Source organism: Nicotiana tomentosiformis, chromosome 2, assembly GCF_000390325.3.
Source record: "Nicotiana tomentosiformis chromosome 2, ASM39032v3, whole genome shotgun sequence".
Taxonomy (NCBI): domain Eukaryota; kingdom Viridiplantae; phylum Streptophyta; class Magnoliopsida; order Solanales; family Solanaceae; genus Nicotiana; species Nicotiana tomentosiformis.
In genome coordinates this window covers 186956876-186977210 of record NC_090813.1, presented here as the reverse complement: position 1 = coordinate 186977210, position 20335 = coordinate 186956876, and the positions used below count along the sequence as shown (strand labels likewise).

General features: G+C 35.5%; 1 protein-coding gene across 5 annotated transcripts; it reads right to left on the bottom strand.

The window, feature by feature from the left end:
* Positions 1-2187: 2187 nt before the first annotated feature.
* On the bottom strand, positions 2188-20085 carry LOC104105894 (myosin-6). 5 transcript variants are annotated; one of them, XM_033658606.2, is made up of 39 exons: positions 19683-20085; positions 17904-18032; positions 17110-17253; positions 16621-16766; positions 16387-16543; positions 16243-16301; positions 15988-16147; positions 15537-15686; positions 15211-15347; positions 14717-14863; positions 14495-14607; positions 13788-13882; positions 13596-13697; positions 12691-12728; positions 12420-12546; positions 11992-12162; positions 11756-11887; positions 11564-11673; positions 11430-11490; positions 9814-9991; positions 9522-9727; positions 9055-9174; positions 8655-8753; positions 8308-8520; positions 8061-8200; positions 7820-7928; positions 7706-7750; positions 7099-7176; positions 6831-7001; positions 6100-6255; positions 5784-5969; positions 4925-5053; positions 4769-4839; positions 4591-4690; positions 4449-4505; positions 3466-3522; positions 3151-3231; positions 2970-3052; positions 2188-2649 (listed from the first exon to the last, which is right to left on the bottom strand). In XM_033658606.2, exons 1-39 carry the CDS (start codon positions 19683-19685, stop codon positions 2535-2537), a joined length of 4575 nt encoding a protein of 1524 aa, XP_033514497.1. In that variant the 5' UTR covers positions 19686-20085; the 3' UTR covers positions 2188-2534. The 5 variants fall into 5 exon arrangements, with proteins under 5 accessions (XP_033514497.1, XP_033514498.1, XP_033514496.1 ...); XM_033658607.2 differs by lacking the exon at positions 19683-20085 and adding an exon at positions 18901-18995 and having other exon boundaries at positions 7853-7928; XM_033658605.2 differs by lacking the exon at positions 19683-20085 and adding an exon at positions 18901-18994.
* Between the last annotated feature and the right edge of the window lie 250 nt (positions 20086-20335).

The following is a 20335-nucleotide window of genomic DNA, read 5'->3' as shown; positions in this document are numbered from 1 at the left end:
TCTTCTCTGTTATTAATAAATTTAAAAATTATTTTAAAAATGGATAATAGTATTTTAACGTTGGCTTGCCTAACAAGTAAAATGTTAGGCGCCATCACAGTCCGAAGGTAAAAATTTCGGGTCGTGACAATGCCCGAGTGTCTTGCTAGTGAAAATCAAGAATGATGCATGTTCTAGGTTAAATAAAGTGATAAAAGCATATCATAGGCTAATCGAATATAATTAAATTTTCAATTGATCCACCGATCAAGTATTCGAACAAAGTACTAATAAGGTGATCGAAAATAAAATATTCAAGCACATCATACATTGGAGCATATAAGTGTAAATGACTTAGAGTATGTAAGTATGTAAGGTCCTCAGATAATAGTTTTCGGCCATTTAAATCGGTGGAATGTTAATTAGCTCCAAAGATTCGTAGCAGGGCCGGCTCCAATCTTATGTTGTGTAAGGCGTGTGCCTTGGGCCCCAAATTTAGGGAGCCCCTTTTTTAAAAAAATAATATATTCATAGGTATGTAAAAAATAATGTTTAGTATTTTTAATACAAAACTAGAGTTTTTAATATAAAGGAAAGAAAACTTTTCAGATATATAAATAAAAGAATAATTTGACTTACTTAAAAATGTGTAGATGAATAGTTTTCATAATTTTTAGTTTTTTATTTTTTTACTCCTTCATTACAAAATTTGCTCTCTTCCTTAATTTGTCCAAGTCAATCTTTCTTTTTTTCCAATCTCTTCATATTTCAGAAAATCCTACATATTTTTTTATGTTTCTCTTTGATATTCTTACTCAACTCTTTCTCCCAGATTTCACTAGTTCAAGTGTTCAGCAATACTTTTAAGCTTCCAATAGTTCTATACTTCTATTGCTTTGTAAAATCTTATCTAAGATCAATAATATCTCAAGAAAGATTAGATAGGTTGGCTATATTATCAATCGAGCAAGAATTATTAGAGAAAATCAATTTTAAAAAAAATTATTAACTTTATATCTCAAAAAGTTAGAAGAATAGGCCTCAAATAAAAACATATCTTATAACTTTCTTTTAAAAATTTAGGCCTCATATTAAATTTTGGCCTGATTGATAGTTGTAAGAATTAATTACTATATGCTCAAAAAAACACATTAGTTTTTAGGAAAAATTACACAACACAATAAATATATACATTGTATTTAGCATTCGTAGCTATACTTTCAGAAAATTTCCATTCAAAGCTATATGTTAATTTTATAGCAAAATCCACTGTAGTACCGAAAGAAAAGGTTAATTGTTTTGAATTGAAATAAGAGAGCAATAAGCTCTCGTAGCTCAGTTGGTTAGAGCGCTCCCTTAGCAAGCGGAGGTCTTGAGTTTGACTCTTGATGAGAGCATTCTATTTTTCTGTATTTCGCCTAGGTTGTACTCACTGCGCGTCTGAATACAAGTGATACAAGTTAGTAACAATTGAACAGTAGCTACAAATAGTGATTAAAAAAACTATAGCTATTATGGTAGTTAGGCTCTAAACTGTAGTGATTTATGTAAACTTCTCTAATTTTTAATCCATTTGGCCACAAATACGGAGTATATGTTATTTCAGCTTAAACTTGAAATATTATTTGCAAATCAATATCTGTTTGACAAATTGATCAATTATTTCAACTTCACGTGAAACAGACTTCGCTTGAATTTAACCGTATAATTAAAACCTTACTTAAAAATAACATCAAATATCAGTTGAGAAAATTTGGATGTGTCATGAAGTTCTTCAGAAAGAAAACAAGAAAAAGAAAAGAAAAATGAAATTTCAAACCTAACTCCTTCAAACTTTAAAACCCTTATCAAGCATTATTAGTTTTTGTTGCATTCATTCATTTCCCTTTTTCCATATTTCCAAATTCCAACTATCAAGCATTTTGTTGTCTTATAATCCAAATAGGAAAAAGACTTAAATATCTGAGAAGGAATACTTTTATTTAGTTAATTATGTATTAACAACTAATATGTCGTTGACATAAAATCTAAAACTTGAGAAGTAAGAAAATATCGACAGCCTTTATTGAACAGAGAGCGAACTAACAAGAAGTGACTTTAATCTCAAGGTGGCCGAAGTATCGATAGTGTGAACTTATCAAACATTTTGCTTCTTTACCAATGCTTTGATTTAAAACTTAATCATATTCAAAAAGCTTCAAAACAATATGATTGAAAAAACTTACCCTTTCATTACAAGGTAAATTGGATAGGATATAAAACATTTACATCATTCTACATAACCAATATGATTTGCTCCCTATTTTCCAAAAAAAAAAAAAAAGAAGGGAATATTGGTGTTGTTCTTTGCCCCACCAAAAGAAATACAAAACTCAACTGCTCACACACTGCACCTTTTGCTATGAACTATAACTATAAACAACAGAAAATATTATATTACATCAATCTATACTTAAAAAAAATTGGGGGAGGAAAAGATCATGAATTTACAAGAAATCGAGGATGCTACAATAATCTGTCGCGCAAAACACAAGAAAATCTTGGTGTCCTAGGCCTCACTCATGTAAAAATTGGAAGGCTGGATTCTCAAGAAGTTCAGTAGCAGGTTTGACATCTGCAAAATCCTTGACTTGAAGTGAATTTGAGACCTCATCAATTGAGAACGGAATGCTGCACTTGAAATGATGCATTGGTTAGAATTTTAATCCATCTAAACTTTCCGATCACATGGTTAAGTGGGTGGAAGGGAAAATGACATTGTATAGCCACTCAAAAACTAATAGCTGAAAAATGTATATTTTTTTTTATATATAAACATTTCTGTATATTATATACAGAAAATATACAAATTTTATACACTTTTGTGGCTACCGGAAGTAAATAGTTTTGGCCGCAGATTAGAAGTATCTTTGCCCAAGGAATAATAGCTGTCAAACTAGAGCAAAATATCCTTTAAAATCCATGCATCTAAACTCTGAATAGTTTCTCACCTCGAGTTATCATCCAATAGAAAAGAGTTGGTCTCGGCATTGTTCGATTCCTCTGTCATAAGTACCCTCATGCTAGATATAACCTGTCAGGAAAAAAGAGGAAATTCCCTCAACATTCATTTATTACTGATTTGAATATGCACTTCAATCGAATAAACACCATCGGCCACACATAGCTTACATCTGGAGAAACACTGCGCGTATTGTATTTGTCATCCCAGTAAAGAGTACAAATTCTGTAAAGTTGCTGGACACTGAGAACCTGTAAAACCAGAATTTCACATTTTAAAGAAAGGTGATACGGTTTATACTCGATGAAATGGAACAGAATCGTAAAACCAAATTCTGACCTGGATTGGTAGAGAAAAAGTTTGACAAAGAACTCTTACATATAAATTGCAAAATGGAAACATTAAATTTTTAAGTCTTTCTATACATGCATTTCATAACACTGGGCTCGGAGCGGAGCTAATGTTAATAGAGAAAAAAGACTTACGGGACACAAATCATTAGTGATATCATCATACGAAATTCTGTACTTCTGATGTATAACCTGCAAAGAGTAACGATAAACAGAAAACTCCACATCAATGGTAGATCGCATTGCATATGCATAATTGTAGACATAAGAAGATTCCAACAACAACAACAACAACCCAGTAAAATCCCACCAAGTGGGGTCTGGGGAGGGTAGAGTGTACGCAGACCTTACCCTACCCCGAAGGAGTAGAGAGGTTGTTTCTGGGAGACCCTCGGTTCAAAAGGCTTACTGACATAAGCAAATTCCAAAAGACAAAAAGGAAAAGCAGCAACTATCTTGCAACAGCCAAGTCAGAATGCTACACTGGAGCATAATAAATTAGTAAATAACCAAAAAAACTAGAGGAAACTTCAGTAGTTAAGCTTACCACTAATTCAGTTCCGGACATGATGTCTCGTAACTTTTTCCGTACACAATAAACCATATCTAATTGCTCAAACACTTTCATCTGAGGCTTAATGAAATACTTGACAATATTAAAAAGAATAACAGGAAAACAGATGTCATAAAGATAGATTGATGGAACCAAAACAGCTAAGATCTCCAGAATCAAATAATAGCAAGGGCACACGTAAAAATAGAAGAATAAAGTGAAGGTTCTTACACTCTAATATTCTATAAACCTTTCATGGCAGATATGCAAAATAAGCACAGACTCTTCAAGGCAGAGCCAGGATTTCAACTTTATGGGTTCTAAATTTTAGAACGACTTCAAGTGCTAATAATTGGTTAACTTTAATAATTGTACATATTTAATGTTTCTTAATACAAATATATTGTTTGAGCAAAAGCTACTGGGTTCAGCCGAACCCATAGCCGAGCTTCTAGCTTCGCCCCTGTGACTTCAACATTTGGTTTGTGGTAAGTTAGGTGGCTACTTCTAATCAATGATACTAGAAAAAAAATGTTAAAATGGAAGATGGAAAATATTAACATACCAAGAATCCAACAACTTGTCTTATATGTCTGAGTTCATCCCAGGATGAGCCAGCATACTGCAAGCCAAGAATATATTAAGCGAAAAGTTAATTAGATGCGATTTTTTTTTTCATTTAGGTGATACAATGAACGTTAAAATACCTCTTCCTTTGCTTGGCAGCACCACAACTCTAGCTCAGCCAAGCCAGATTTAACATATTCCGCATTACTGAATGTACAACACTCCCGCCGAAGAAGAAAACTACAGTTTGATAATTTATCTGAGATTAGCGTAAATTGACAAATAACAAAAGATGCTTAGATAAGAAAACTCAGTCACCTGTTAAAGAGCTGAACACTAATGTATGAAAAGGCTTGACTAAATATCTTCTGAACAAGAATTGGAGGCATCTGAAAATGAAAGGCAACAAGCATTAGCTTTCCTTCTGACTCAAATAAAAAAGAGAGAAGAAAGTAAAAGTTTGTGAGGCTGTACAAAGTTTTCTTTCAATGTACAGAGAAGAGAGTCTAGGCATTCAATTATCCCCCGCCAGTGATTTATTGAATAATCTTTGCCAAAGGATCGACCAGATCTTAGCATACTTCCTCTGGAGGTCCGTGGTGCCTGATTTGCAAAAGATCATATATTATGTGAAAGCAATTACTTTCACCTTGTTCGAGAAAGTATCACAAGAAATTGAGAAGGAAAAGGAAATATGGCGATAAATTTAAATAATCTCAGAAAAAACATCTAAAAATGCGTTAAAAAAAGATAAATGAATTTTGTGTTCTGCTATTTTCTTGTCTTGATTTTCTGAGGCACGAAATTTGGTGTTACTGACGAAATCATTGAAATCTTGTTTCGTCACAGAGACTCCATCTCCCAAAACAAAACGTAGCTAGGTCGAAAAGACGATTATCTCGCTTGCAGACATATTTGGGCGGGATATTCATCAGTTTCACATATTCTAACTTCACTAGAACAATAGATTCAAGCCATTGAACGTCACAAGGAAGATTAAAATATTATTATACCTCACGCCTATTTCACACATAATAATTGAGGAAATAAGGCATTACTTTCATAGCTTCTAACTTAAACCAGATGACGAAGAACACAAAAATGGGGCCTACTTGAAAGAACAGAAAACAATATGAAGAAAATTGATGTTTTCAGTATGGGTTGAGTTTCTCCTAAAAACAAATAAAAAGGATAAATAACAATTTCTTCTTTGGACATCTGCATATCTATGACATTATATACCCATGATTCTTCTTACGGAAACACATTTATCATCATCTGAATTTCTTTTTGATCAAGGAGTGAAAAAAACTTGAACAAAAATGCAACATACCTGGATACATGAGGAGAGCAGTGATCCTAACTCCTTCTTCAAATTATCACGAATAATTCCATAAATCTTTTCAACATATGCTGTAAGCTGCTGCTTGAAAAGCATAGCTGGGTATTTGGCTTCCACCTGGCACACTACCTGCGCAGCTGCAGCATTATTGCCGGCAGAAGGCGACGAGCGGAAGCCCTGCAAACAGGAAAGCAAAGATCAGTTACTACATAGACGGGAGTAAAACTACTGCAGCTAAAATTTCGGCACTCAAACTAAATGAAAACAATTTCAAAGCAGGAATTAAGACAATGAAAAGTTCCAATACCATTGCCATTCTACCGAAGAGGGATGTTGCAGGCTGTGGCTTACGGATAGGAGTTGCACCAACTGCGCTACCAGGCTTCAGACTTTCTTGGATTAGGAATAACAATGTCGAGGTATTCGACAGCCAGTATGCCATGTGGTCATTGCTATCTTGATTCTGCAATCATTATACTTTTCACATGTTCTGAGCTTGCAAACAGAGTTTCAAATGCAACAGGCACCTCAAAATTTAAGAAAATTAACCCCCTTTTGATTTCCCTTATCCCCCTTAGAAGTCATGGATGGAGATCATAACCTTCTCTCATTTTTATGCTCTATCTCTGCTACTTGAACAATCTGTAGGATGTGATCACTCTTAAATCTTGTATGACCATACATTCATATTTAACATAACATGACTAGTCATAATCATTTTTTGGATGCATGTAACAGTGGTGACCTTATTGATCTGTAAATGAGGATTTAATTGAAAGTTAAGTAAACAACCAATGGTAGAAGCTGATTGATCACTTGCACTTCCTTTTTCCTTAACAAATGCTGCTAAAGACGGCAGGCAGTCGTTTGAAATCATGAGTAGGCCGTAATGTAATTTTTGAAGCTTATAGCAACTTAATGACTTAGTTCCAAAGGAATCATTTAGTCACTTTTCGCCACACTGTTTCTATCATTGTTTTACTCCAATATCCCTGAGACATGTAATGTCAAAATCAATAGTCGCAATTCTCAAATTACCTCAATGGCAGAACCAATCATCTGTACTAAACGATCAAACACACTAGTCTTTTCTGCTTCAAAAGATTTCCAGCGAAGAAGGCATTTGTAGATGGTAAAAGCTGCGACAGCTTTGCTTTGACTGAATCCAACATCCTTCATCACACAGTCAATGAGTGCACCAATGTCTTCCTGCGGTACGGTCAACCAAGACTTCAGTTAACAGAAAGTTTCTATGTCAAAACTTTAGAAAAATATGACTCTGAAGGTCCTCTGGGGAAGTACATACATGTTGTCGGTCGATAGGTCTCCTTAACTTGCTATTAGGGGTTTCAACTTTTTTAGCAGGTGTTGGACTTGGTGGATCCTGCAAAAGTCAATACTGTATAAGCATGGAGCACGAATTCGAGTTTGACAGCTTTCTGGACAATAATTAGAGGTGGAAAAACCAACCTATTTTTTGGCAACCTGCTCAACGCACCCGAGTTTAAACGGGTTGGATTATGATTTTGTTGACTTGATATAACAGGTTGATTAGAAAATGAGCAAGTTTGGGTCATATTGGGCAGGTTGGATCAGGCGGAGCCAGGATTTGAAGTTTGTGGGTTCTGGCCACCAAACCCATAGCTCGTCTTAGTTACTGGGTGCGTAATTAGATATCTATATCTATTTGATGGATTTCCTAATACAAATACAGGATCTAAGCAAAAGCTACTGGGTTCGGCCGAACCCATACCCAACACTCTACCTCTGCCTCTGCCTCTGGAAACTTTGGGTGGGTTGGGCCAATGACCCGCAATTTATTGATTTGACCTGATTGACCAACCCCCCCCCCCCCCCATTTGACACTTGTAGTGGACATGATGTTGCTGGATGACAAGAAAAGAGTATCTTACATTGGTTCTGTTTTCTTCGTTGAGATTGTAGCCGTTTTCTACTACCTGCACTTACATACTGTCAATGTAATATTGTCAAAGGGAAGGGAAGTAATGAATTTCGCAAGCAAATACCTTGGAAGCCAAACTAGGTGAATGATCTGACACCTGTTTGGCAGGGGTTAACAAGGCTTGCTGAAGAATCTGGTTCTCAGATTCCAAGTCAAAATTCTTTTCCTGGAACCTATAACCAGAACACGCAACGATGATTAGAAAAAAAATTACGTTTGAGTTATAATCACGAGCCTGTCTGTATAAGAATAAAACTTCCATAAGATTATCCATTCAAGCTACTTATGACATAAGTTCATTAAACCTTTGCATAGTAGTCTTCAACTGAACGATCGTAGACTCTGCATCCATCACCTGCCTCAACCTCTCCTCACTAAGTTTGCTTGTCTCTTCAAATTTTCTTTCTGTCTCATCAATCTTCTTTTCTAGAGAGCTTACCAAAGCCTAACATGAAAAATCAAAACAAATGACCGTCAAAAGCTGCATGTGATTGGCTCCAGTCAATACAAGCAGCTTGTATACACTTGACTCCCTAATTTCAACAAACCTACCTTTAGATTCTCATTTTCAGCACTAAGTTTGTTCATCATTTCACGGTCAACAACGGGAACTTCCTGTATAATAGGGATCTTCTCTGCCGCCCTTTTTGCAGTTTCACGTTCTTTGACAAGTATTTCTTTTGCTTCTTTGAACTGAAGTTGAACTTCTTGCAAAGCTGATTGCAGTTTTGCATTTTCTTTTGTTTTTGCTTCTTCCATATCAGCCTACAAAAACGGAATAAAAATGTATAAACTGGAAGGCAGACACTTAAAAGCATAAAGCGGTATAGACGGAATCAGCATTTCCTTATATTCCTACTCCACTTTGATAGAAGCAAAATACTTCTTGATCTACTTACCCTCATGCGTTTCTCCAGCTGTAGTCTCCAAGTTAATTCTTCAACTTGCTTCTCTAATTTGTTCTTGGCAGCTTGAAGTGCACCAGTCTCCCGCGCAGCCTATGCAGAAATAGGTTACAATGGAACTTCGAATAGAGCAAACAATAGATATTCAATCAAAGTATTCACACCAAGCCCGAATTGGCAGAAGCATGAAAGAAAATTTAGAGCCTCTAAATTTGATGTAAGCTTAAGAAGCTAGTTTCTATATGATTTAAGCATACAGTAATATGATATATAACATATCCGAGAAAATTTAAGCTGTGTATCAACTCAGAATAGATACTGTAACAGACGGCAGTAACAGCTAAAAGCTTTTGGTTCAACAAAAAGAATAAAGAAAAGTTGAATGGGATATCACCATCTTAAGTTTACGTAGTTCCCCACGAGCAACTCTAGATCTCCAAGCACATTGAGTGGTAATAGCAGCTTTCTTGAGCTTCTTATACTTCATACAGGCCAAGAACGTGCGACACTGACTCTGGGAATATAGCATGAAGATTATTATGAAGTGAGAGTCACAGATTCCAAGGCATTGAGTTAATAAATAGGTAGAGCAATAGCAGCAAGGAGAACTATTCCCAATAGTTTATTGATCCTAAATTAGAAAAGGTCTTTTTTTTGGGAGCACGGCGGTCCAAAATAATAACAGGCGGTAGCCCAAATATACAAAACATACATTGATTATGTATATTTATACTTAATAGACAAAAAAATATACATTTGCCAGTTTTTTTTTTTTTTTTTGAGCGGCCTAAATGTAATTGTCCCATTAGGAAATTACCTCAAAATTTCCAAAGGATTATTCCTCCACTACTAAACGTTTACCTGAATGATAATGGCAGCTTTTGTCTGTCTTTTGAATCGTACTTCATCTCGTGCAGCCATCCCACGCATTCCTGTCTGAATTGAAATGGCAGCAGCGCATGATTCTTTGTAAGCCTTCCTAGCAAGATGCATGCGCACGTCTGTCTGGATCTTCAGACAAGCTGCTTCTTTCCGCAAGCTCGCGTATACACGCCGAGAAAGCTCTCCTGTAACAATGAGAGATGAAAAAATTGATATATTTTTAATCTAAGAACCAGATAACTGAAAGCCGAGCATGTAGCAAATGAAGTACCTCTGCACATTGACTGTATCCTTATTGCCAACTGACGTAACAACGTAAAATTTCTTCGAGCCATGTGAGAACGGAATTTCTTCTGAATGATGCTCGCGGATCTTCCTAATACCACTGTCCTGCGAGAGTCTAGCTCTGCCATCTGACCAGCTCTTAAAAATACTTTTGTTTTACCAATCTGCAAAGGAAAAATGGACAAATAATTGGCTTTCCTGAAGCCTCCTCTACTTGGGAGACATCTCACAAAGGAAATCCGTAGGTGATTCTGGCTTTTCCTTCTTTTTAGATCAATAAAAGAATGAAATATGCTACAGTTGAAAGGCAAAGAAAGGTATGAAATATGTGCGAGACATAAAGTTAATGCTTGTGGCTTTTAAAGGCAAAGGTCTTCTGCATATGATTATAAAACAAGAACCAAAAGAGCTCTGGAAGAAGATACAACAACAATGTCTCAGTCCCAAATAAGTTGGGGTCAGCTAAATGAATCATCACTGATCATGTTACTCCAACTAAACTCATCTCAAGCTAACATTGTATGCAAACACAGAGATTCCAACTAAGTTGCTCGGACACAAGTGCGGGTGTCCGACACGATCACACGGGTGCGGATATAAAGGTCGGATCCTTCGAGATGTAAATTCTAAGAATCGGGGATACGAATTCTAGTATGGATACGGGTGCGGGGATCCGGCTAAAAATAATTCAAAAATATAAAAATATTAAAAAATAATTGTGGAATACTTAGTATAACCTGTAAAGTGTGGATTTATTTTTTATTCTCAAGTTGTAGATAAGTAACGGATTGATTTCCTAGATAAGGTATGCTATTTTCTTCAAATTTACCCTATTTTTGGTTCTGATTTCCGGAATCAAATTGTATCTACTCTCGAATTTTTTCGTCCGTCGTGGTCAAAGTACCCAAAATTGTTTGACCAAATTCGGTACGGATCCGATACCTACACCCATACTAGTGTCGTGTCGACACGGGTGCGGCACCTAAACTGTCGTGTCGGAGCAATTTAGGATTCCAATGTGCAACAAATGCGAAAGGGAACCACTAAAATTCTTAAAACATTTTACCGAATAAAGAATGTGCTAGATAAATGTCATGTTCATAGAGATAAAAACACACTTTTTGTAAATTGACATTATTGTTCGAAAATAAGTTACTCTAAATATACAAAAATCCACTGGAAAGGTTTGAATTGTTTCACGTTTAAAGGATTTCTTTTAATTTCTAAAAATGTGATGTGTACCATCCAGGGAGTAGTGGGATGGCTCAGATCCCTCTACCCTTGACCGGAGGACCTAGTTTGAGCCCTGTACTCCAAAAATACAAAAGTGCAGTGGAAAGGTTTGAGTTGTTTCATGTTGAAAGGCATCTTCCATAACTCTACAAAATGTGATGTATACCACCAAGGGATTTAGTGAGATGGATCAGATCCCTCCAACTTTAACTAGAGGTCTTGGGTTCGAGCCCTAGAAACGGGGACCTTCCTGGTAAGGAACGCTTTCCTCTTAAATGGACCCTATGTGGCGCGAATTTGGAATAGCCAGGGAAGTGAGTTTCGGATACCAGATAGTTAAACCAAAGAAGAGATAGTGTGATGTATTACCTGATATCCTTGAAGACCGACTTTCTCTAAGAGGCTTGTGCATGCAGATACCTCGTCCGTACTGTCATAAATTAGTAGGACAAAATCAGAAATCATTGACAATCAGACCAAAGAGTACAAGGTAAAATAGGTACCTTCCATCTAAAACTTCAGGCGAGAGGACGCCAAAGCGATCTAAAAATTCATAAAAGGGTTTTCGAGTAGGATATCCGGCACAGCTTATTCTTATTGCTTCCATCACTCCCTACAGAAAAAAAACTAGTGAGCACAAACTTTCAATTCACAGATATGCCACCAATATGAAAAAATTCAAGACATTTCCTTACCCCACAGCAAAGCTGTTGCAGAACATTGTGATTCTCGAAGACAGAGGGCTTTAGCAGATTATTCGGCTTCACACATCGAATATAATGGGGTTCGGTTGTATTCAGAGCTTCAAGCAAAGCCTGCAATTGTTGCTGCAAAGTGTATAAAAGAACATATGATGATTCAATATGTATGCTCTCTGTAATGGCATAGATGAAAAGAAATGAGCAAAATATGTTAGAAAATGCAAACATGCCTTGAAGCTAGAGCCAATAGAAGAAAACTTTGACTGTTTTGAGGATTCCTCCACTAATGTTGGAAACAAACCAGATACAAAAGAACACTTTGAAGCTCTCAAGAGCGCCTGGTGTTCAGCAACGACATAGTCTTTGTTCTTATCCAGAAACAATTCAGTTTGATATGTGACCTGTAATAAAGAACATGTATAATTATCTATGGCTTCAGAATAAATAAAAGTGAGAAATGTATATTTTTAGCAGCTCCCAAAAATAATAGCCAACAAAATGTATATTTTTTGTATATATGTGTATTATATACATATTTTATACAACTTTGTGGCTAGCGAATGCAATTAGTTTCGGCTGACCGGTCAATTTTATATTTTGCTCAATAAAAATTGAAGATCTAAGCAAGAAAATTTCTAAGGTAAATGAAAAGACTTACATCACCAGCGTAATGGCAAATAGTGAAGTCAGAACGAGCCAACTTGGGCTTGCTGAATCGTTTGTGGTTTTTGAAAGTCTGATAAAGTTTCTGAGCAAATGTTTCATGAGTTGATCTTGGAAACATACTGCAAAAGCAAAACCACAGCAATCTGAAACCATAAGCCATAAGAATTAAGCAGAAATAAGGATAAATAAAGATGCTTGGAAGCGATGAGTATGGATAAGGCTATACAAAAGAACAATAATAGCTCTTTCATTAAACAGCTTACCAAGCTTCATCAAGAAGTGCTATAATACCTCCTGGTTTCTGACCAAGGAAAAAAATTGTTAAAATACATTACGGAAGAAACAAAAGAGAGAATTCAGTCTTGGTCCATAAATGAGAAAACATGTAAATTAGACAAAGAAATCAACATCACCACAAAAAGGAGGTTTATATGGGACTTCTGAAGCAGATATTATAGGAAACAAAGATTGGATTTAAGCCAACTTATGTAAAAGCATGATTTCGGCGTTCGATACTAGAATAAAGTTTCTGGTTTTTTCTTGCTGAAACTGCATCTTCTTTGCATATCTTAGCCTTCTACGACCTCTTTTTATTGTTTTTCTTCATTGATTACGAAGTCTTGTGGTAAATGTTATTACTGTTATCAACAGAAAACTCATCTTTAAAGAACTTCATCTAGACTTTATCAGCTGCAACTTTCAACTTATATCCAAGATAACGCACATATAACTAAAAATATAATTCTTAGAGAAGACAACATATTCTTAGGGAAACAAGCTGATGATAGGAAAGAAAGAGATTTTACAAAGGAAATGGAGGAGAGTAAGAAAAGGATTGAATGGACATATAGCATCAAAGTGCACAACGAACACTTTTTTTTGGGTTAATTACATTTTTGGGCCGCCCAAATAAATAATAGCTGGCAAATGTATATGTTGTATATTAAGTACAAATATACATAAATATACATATAACATACATATCATTCATATAATCAATGCATATGTTTTGTATATTTGCGCTAGTGCCTGCAATTATTTTGGGCTGCGGCGCCAAAAATGAAAAAATCCCTGTTTTTTTACTGGGTCAAATCGACTGAAAATAGATCCTGAGAAGTCATTTACATGTAAACAACTGTAAACACATTAAAGAAATCTAAGTGTAAACCTTTTCTATGAGATCCAGAATATCTTGATTATCAATGAACTCAATGTAGCTCCAGTCAATTTCCTCTTTTGTATACTCTTCTTGTTCCATTTTGAAAACATGCTGAAAAAACACATAAAACAGGTATGATAAAGATGTGTGCAGTAGTAAATGATCGTTCAATAAACTCAAAGATGAAGAAATAACCAGAACCTGATTGAAGTGTTGTTGAAGTTTCTCATTTGTCAAATTGATACAAAATTGTTCAAAGCTGCAGAAATTAAGAGCATCAGAAATACGATTCATATCTGCAGAAACAAAAAGCATCAAAAGTATGAAACAACCTACAAAGCGGAGTTCATGACTAGTCAGCTTTCAGAATAAAAAACGAATACTGCAGTCGAACCAAATAGTACAAAATTAAAAAACCGTGGAGATTTCCACAAATTTCAATCTTGTTGCCGACAAAAAAGAAATTATTACCTAACAACGTGACCCTAAGTTCCCATACGACATACTCCCTCCGTCCCAATTTAATTGTGATACTCTTTCCAGTTTAGTCTGTCCCAAAAGAATGATATCTTTCTACATTTAGAAACAATTTAACTTTAAGCTTTCCATTTTATCCTTAATGAGATGATTTTTAGCGGAGAAATATATATGCCTTGTTTTAGGCCACAAGTTTCCGAAGTTTTTCTTTCTTTCTTAAACTCCGTGCCCAGTCAAACAACATCACATAAATTGGGACGGAGGGAGTAATTTAACAGATTTTTATCAGACTTAGAAGCAAATGAGATTCAACGTATTTCGACTGCAAGATAAAAGAATTTGACTGCTTGTGGATATGCTAAGGCAATTTTTATATACAGTTCATTCCAGAAGAGTACATCTCACATACAATCCAAAACAAAAAGGCATACCGGTCAAGCACCTGTTAGTCTTAAAACTCTCAAAACCATAAATATCCAGCACACCAATCAAAGATTTTGAATTTGGATCTTGACCAATTGAACTATTAATCTTATCCACCAGCCTGAAATCAAAAATTGAAAGGTTCATGTAAAAAGTACAAGTCATTATCGTTTCATCAATTTTGTAACAAAGTAGTGAATGATTCAATTGCACAGAAAGTTAAAGCTTACCAATCGAACAATTTTGAGTATACTATTTTTGCCAAAGCATCTCTACTGATGGCTGCTGCTTCTGGATCCAGCAATTTCGTGATGGTTTCCCCCCGAGTTACAATAACACGCTTGCAAAGCGAATCCTCAAGAGCCTCCATGTCACACCTAGAAAATACTAAAGTTCAAAAAAGGCTGCACTTTTTCTCTTTGAGAATAATCTAGCTTAGTAATTCAGAATGGTACTCCCTCTGTCCGAATTTATGTGTCATACTTTCCTTTTTAGTCTGTCCCAAAAAGAATGTCATGCTTCCTTATTTAGAAACAATTTAACTTTGAATTTACTACTTTACCCTTGATGATTTATAGGCACACAAATATATATGGTTTGTTTTAGACCACAAGTTTCAAAAGTCTTTCTTTCTTTCTTAAACTCCGTGCCGAGTCAAACACCGCCACATAAATTGAGACAGGGGGAGTAATTGACTTCAGAATAAGCCGAACTCCTCACTTACATTAACAGCTCGGCTGCAGCCCTTAGATGAAACCAAGATCTTTCATCTTTCGGCACTGAGGAGTCTGTCTCCTTCCCTTTTGTAAATTCGACGTTTCCAAGATGGAGAATTGCAGCCACTACACGAAATATTGCATCCTGGGAAAACACAAGAGATATCTAAGAAACCAACAACAACAACAACTATGCCTCAGTACCAAACAAGTTGGGTTCCGTGATATGAATCCTCATTTCTTTCTGTACGCTCAACTCTTACCATCATCATTATCAAAATAAGGAAATTACACCCTTGAGCATGTTTTTCTGTCTCTGCATTTTCAAACATACCTGCTCTTCCAAACTTATTCCGACAATATCCATTGCCCTTCTTGTATCTAGGTATTCTTTGGAATCGTCAACCCCATCTAACTCATAGCAATTTGACTGATTTAGGTAACGAAATGACCGAGGGTTATCCAACTTGTACCTTTGAATATCCTGAAAAGTGGAGAACAGAATCAGACTGGTAACAAATTCTAAGTCCACATTAACAGATCATTACCAAAATTTAAATTAAGATATAGAACAACGAAAGGCTGGGAGTAAACTACAGTTTGGTTTTGACAAGAATTGAATCCACTTCTTTCTTCAGTATTATCAGATAGTAGCATGATGTTTTTTTTTCCATTTGCAGGGATATCTGTGCGTAGAAATTCTATTCCCGACAAAGAAAAAAGACGAAACCCTATGGTTTCAGAATGCGCATTCTTCTGAAAAAGCAATTTATTGAATTAAATACCTTTGACGGTGCAGCACATAGCATGTAGAAACAGTGATAATTTCTCTCTGGATCAGAAACTTGGCAAACACGAGATCTTTCGAGTAAATATGTTCTGATAGCAGCACCTGAAATCTTTCCTCTCTGGTCAAACTGGATCTCCACAAACTTACCAAAGCGACTGCAATCTCAGCGTAAGACATATTACAACCATGTAGTAATTTTCACGAGACGAATCATTGAAAAGTTCACTAATAACAGATATATCTACCCAACCTTGAGTTATTATTTCTGACAGTTTTTGCATTACCAAATGCTTCCAAAACAGGATTAGACTGCAAAAATACACAAATATCAAAGTTGATTTTTTTTTTCCGGGGGGCAGCAAAAAACTGTGGTAAAAGATCTAAGACATGTTACCTCCAGGACTTGCTGCTCAACTGTTCTACCCTCAGCGGCAGCTCTCCCTCCCATGTAAGCAAGATAGCGCATTAGTAGTTTTGTGCTTTCTGTTTTACCAGCCCCACTCTCTCCGCTAACCAGTATCGATTGACTTACTCCTTCTTTGATCATAAGTCTGCATCCATTGGGGGTAATCTCTTACTGAAAATTCAAAATCAAGGGCTGGATCGACAAACATGGCGCAGCACACACCTGTATGCTGCATCAGCAACAGCAAAAGGGTGAGGGCTAAGCTCTCCAAATGCCGCACCTTTATATTGGGACATCATATGGCTATCATATAAGTGAGGTAATCTTCTGAAAGGGTTGACAGCGATTAGTATATTCCCTGTATACGTCTGAAACAACAATTTACAAGGTTAGTTCAGTAAGCACTAACAACAACGCTCGGTCCCAAACAAAGTTGGGGTCGGCGATATGAATCCTTACTACTTTCTTTAAGCTAAACTCATATCATCATCAGGCCAAAATAAAATAAGAGTAGTAGTGAAAATAAGTTTTATATAGATAATATTTAAAGCCTATTCCTAACTAGTAAGTACTAAGTATCACCTCTATGGATCTTTTTTTTTTTCCATTGTGTCCTATCTTTAGCTAAGTCTGCATTAGTTCAGTAAACACTAACATTCTCCAAATATTAAAAGGTAAATGAACATAATGAAATGACACCAAAAAACTCACATATATTTCATTAATATCGTATCTAGTCTTTAGATTGTGCAGGACTCCTGGTTCGTGCAAATAAGCCAGCTTTGTCATATCATCAACACCACAAGATGGAGCTTCAGCATCTTTAGGGTAGAGGTTAGAAGACTTGACAACCACCTGCACAATAGTAGATTTTAACAAAAAGGAGCAACGAGATTCAGTCCATCCCCAAAATCTGCTTAGTTGATAACTTTCTAAATAGTATGGTGGGAACCTAAGTTGCGCGCACTCTTCATTTGTGGTGCCACACCCGTGTCGAAACGACACCAGCAGTAGCATGGGTGTGGGATACGTACCGGATCTAGTCAATCAACAATTCAACATTGGGTACTTTGACCACAAACTACTAAGAAATTATGGATAAGATATTGGAATTTTTATTTCTCAAGACAAAAACTACTGTAGATTTCTAGATGGCTGCCTACAACTTGAGAATAAAATTTTTGAGTAATTGCACTCTACAAGCTACATTTTCCACATAATGTCTCGTCATTTAGGCATATTTTTATAGCTCTATTTTCAGATATAGCTGAATCCCTGAATCCCTCCACCTGTATCTTTACCTGGATTCGTACTCCAGAATAATAATATTTAGATCATGAAGGATCTGACCTCTAGATCCGAACCTGTTTAGGATACTCGCACCGGAGTCCGAGCAACTTAGGTGGGAAAAATACAAGTCCTTGTCTAATTTTGAACATCACTTAAAATAAGAAATAAGTTATCATTTACTTCTTCAGAGAAATTTGATGCCGTAAGCGACGTACCGTTTTCCCAGAAGTACAAAGAACCTTGATGTCTGCACCATTGACTTCTAAAACTTCCCCATCTATCCAGGCCACAACAGGATCCTCCACCCAAACAAGTGATCCCACCCCTAAGCCAACCGAAGCAGCCTACAAATCCAACAATGCAATAATATTCTCCATTAAGTAATATGCAATGTTGTCCAGAAAAGATAATTTGTATTTCTTTATTCTGGCCTTAGCTATAAGCAAAATGGTCGCGAATTCAATTTGATGCTGTCAGATAGCTTTAAAAATTGAGGCCTATCTGATATCAACAGCCCAAGCAATGAGAATAAAAGAAAGCCTTTTAAACTATAGAGACAACGCCGCTCACTAAACTTATGAAAGACATAAATAATGCAGAAAGTGTCAACTAATTTAATTAGAAATTAGCTTTAATGTGTATTTGAAAATATGGACTTTGTTAATCTCTTTATCCTGCCTCAGACTGTGTGACAATCTGTACACGATTAAGAACGGCGAACCACTAACAACTTGCAGCAAAATGCATGAGATTTTTCTGTGAAAAGTAGACTAGCTCACAACATAACTTTAACACAAACAAGAGCTACAGAAGGTATTAGCTGAGAATAAAGCAAGAAACTCTCATCAGACCCAATTTATATGACACTCTTTCCATTTTGCAACATCCCATAATGTTTGACACCATTTTGCGTCGATAACACTTTGAAGTGAAAGTAGTCAAAAGCGAAAAGCGTAAAAAAGAGACAAGCGTTGTTGGAGCTTTAAGCGCAAAACGCAATTAAAGCACGGGCTTTAGCAAAGAAAAGCACCAATGAAGAAAAAAAAATTAAAAAATAGAAATTTAATGCAAGAAATGTAACTATAAACAAAAAATAATTCTTTGAGCAAAAGAATGGAAAAATTATAACTAAACTATCGGCGAGTTGTCGTGCCCGTAAAGACAGAACCTGTCGATGGATGTCCACATGCCTTAGCACCTTGAGACGCTTACACTAAAGCAGCAATTAAGCGAGGCAAAGCGCATAACCTGGGCTTCACTGAGCTTCAGGGCTTAAGCGCACTTTAAGCTAGCCTTTAACAACACTTTAACTCACAACTTTCAAGAATTCAATTCAACAAAATCTTCAAACCTTAAACTTTGATAATGATATTTTTTCTATCAAACTAAAGGGCAGCCCAGTGCACAAGGCATCCCGCGTTCCTCAAGGGGTATGACGTAGACAGCCTAACCTAATGCAAACATTAGTGGCGGCTTCCACGGCTCGAACCCATGACCTATAGGTCACACTAAGACAACTTTACCGTTGCTCCAAGGCCCCCTTCTATTTTCTCTATCAAACTAACTTCACAAATCACAACTAGTACTATTTTCTTTTACCATTAACATATATATACATATATAGAAGTCAAATTTAACATCTTAAGCTCAATGCCACTCAAAAATCCATCACATAGAATTGGATGGACATAGTAGTTGAAGTAAAACACAAAGTAAACTGCCTTTAACATTATTAGACTTGTACTAATTACTGTTTTCCAAACCAAAGCTAGAAATTGGAAAAGTAACTTCGCAAAAGAACATATATTAACAAGCCTTAATCAGTTAAGTTCAAAAAACTTAGAGATAAAATACCACTACACAGTCCAAAATACAAAGTGAAATACACTCAAAATGAAACTCAACAAGACAATATTTAAAGATATGAAAATCAAAACCAATGCTGTATATCAATAAATAAATAAAATAAAATAAAAAGGGTGATAATTGAATACCATTTTCTAAATAATTCTTCAATCAGATAGATTCTTGAAGCAGCTTCTTGATCAGCTTCTGAGTACTCAATGATAACATTTAAAAAACAAAAAAAATCAACCCAATACAGAACAAAATAAAAACAATTAATTTCCTTCAAATTTTCAACCGAATTTCTGTAAAATTTCAAACTTTGCTCTAACTTCAACTTTTGGTCATTTCTTCAACTCTCCATAAATCAAAACAGAAAGATTTTGTGAGTTAGTGAACTTGATTTTAATTGGGTTTTATTTCTCAAAAGAATTTGAAAATTGGGAAAAGTTTAAAATTTTAAGGTATAAAAGCTTAAGGTTTAAGGTTTGCTCTATTAAGAGCAAAAATATTGAGGCTTTACGTTGTTCTTTGTTTTTTTCCTAGTCTTTTGTTTTTCTTTGTTCTTTCTTGTTTGTTGGGGAGTTTTGGTCTAAGTTCATTGAAAATAATTTAATGGCCAATTTGTAATTAAAGTGTAGTAAATGAAGTCTCTCCTCCGTTTTAAAAAGAGATGAAAGATTTTTGAAAATTTTAATTTTGTATATGTAAAATAATTTTTGTGTTTTTAAAATTTATTTGTATTAAATATGTCATTAAAATTTGTCACTGAAATTAAAATAAAAAGTTTAAATTATAATTT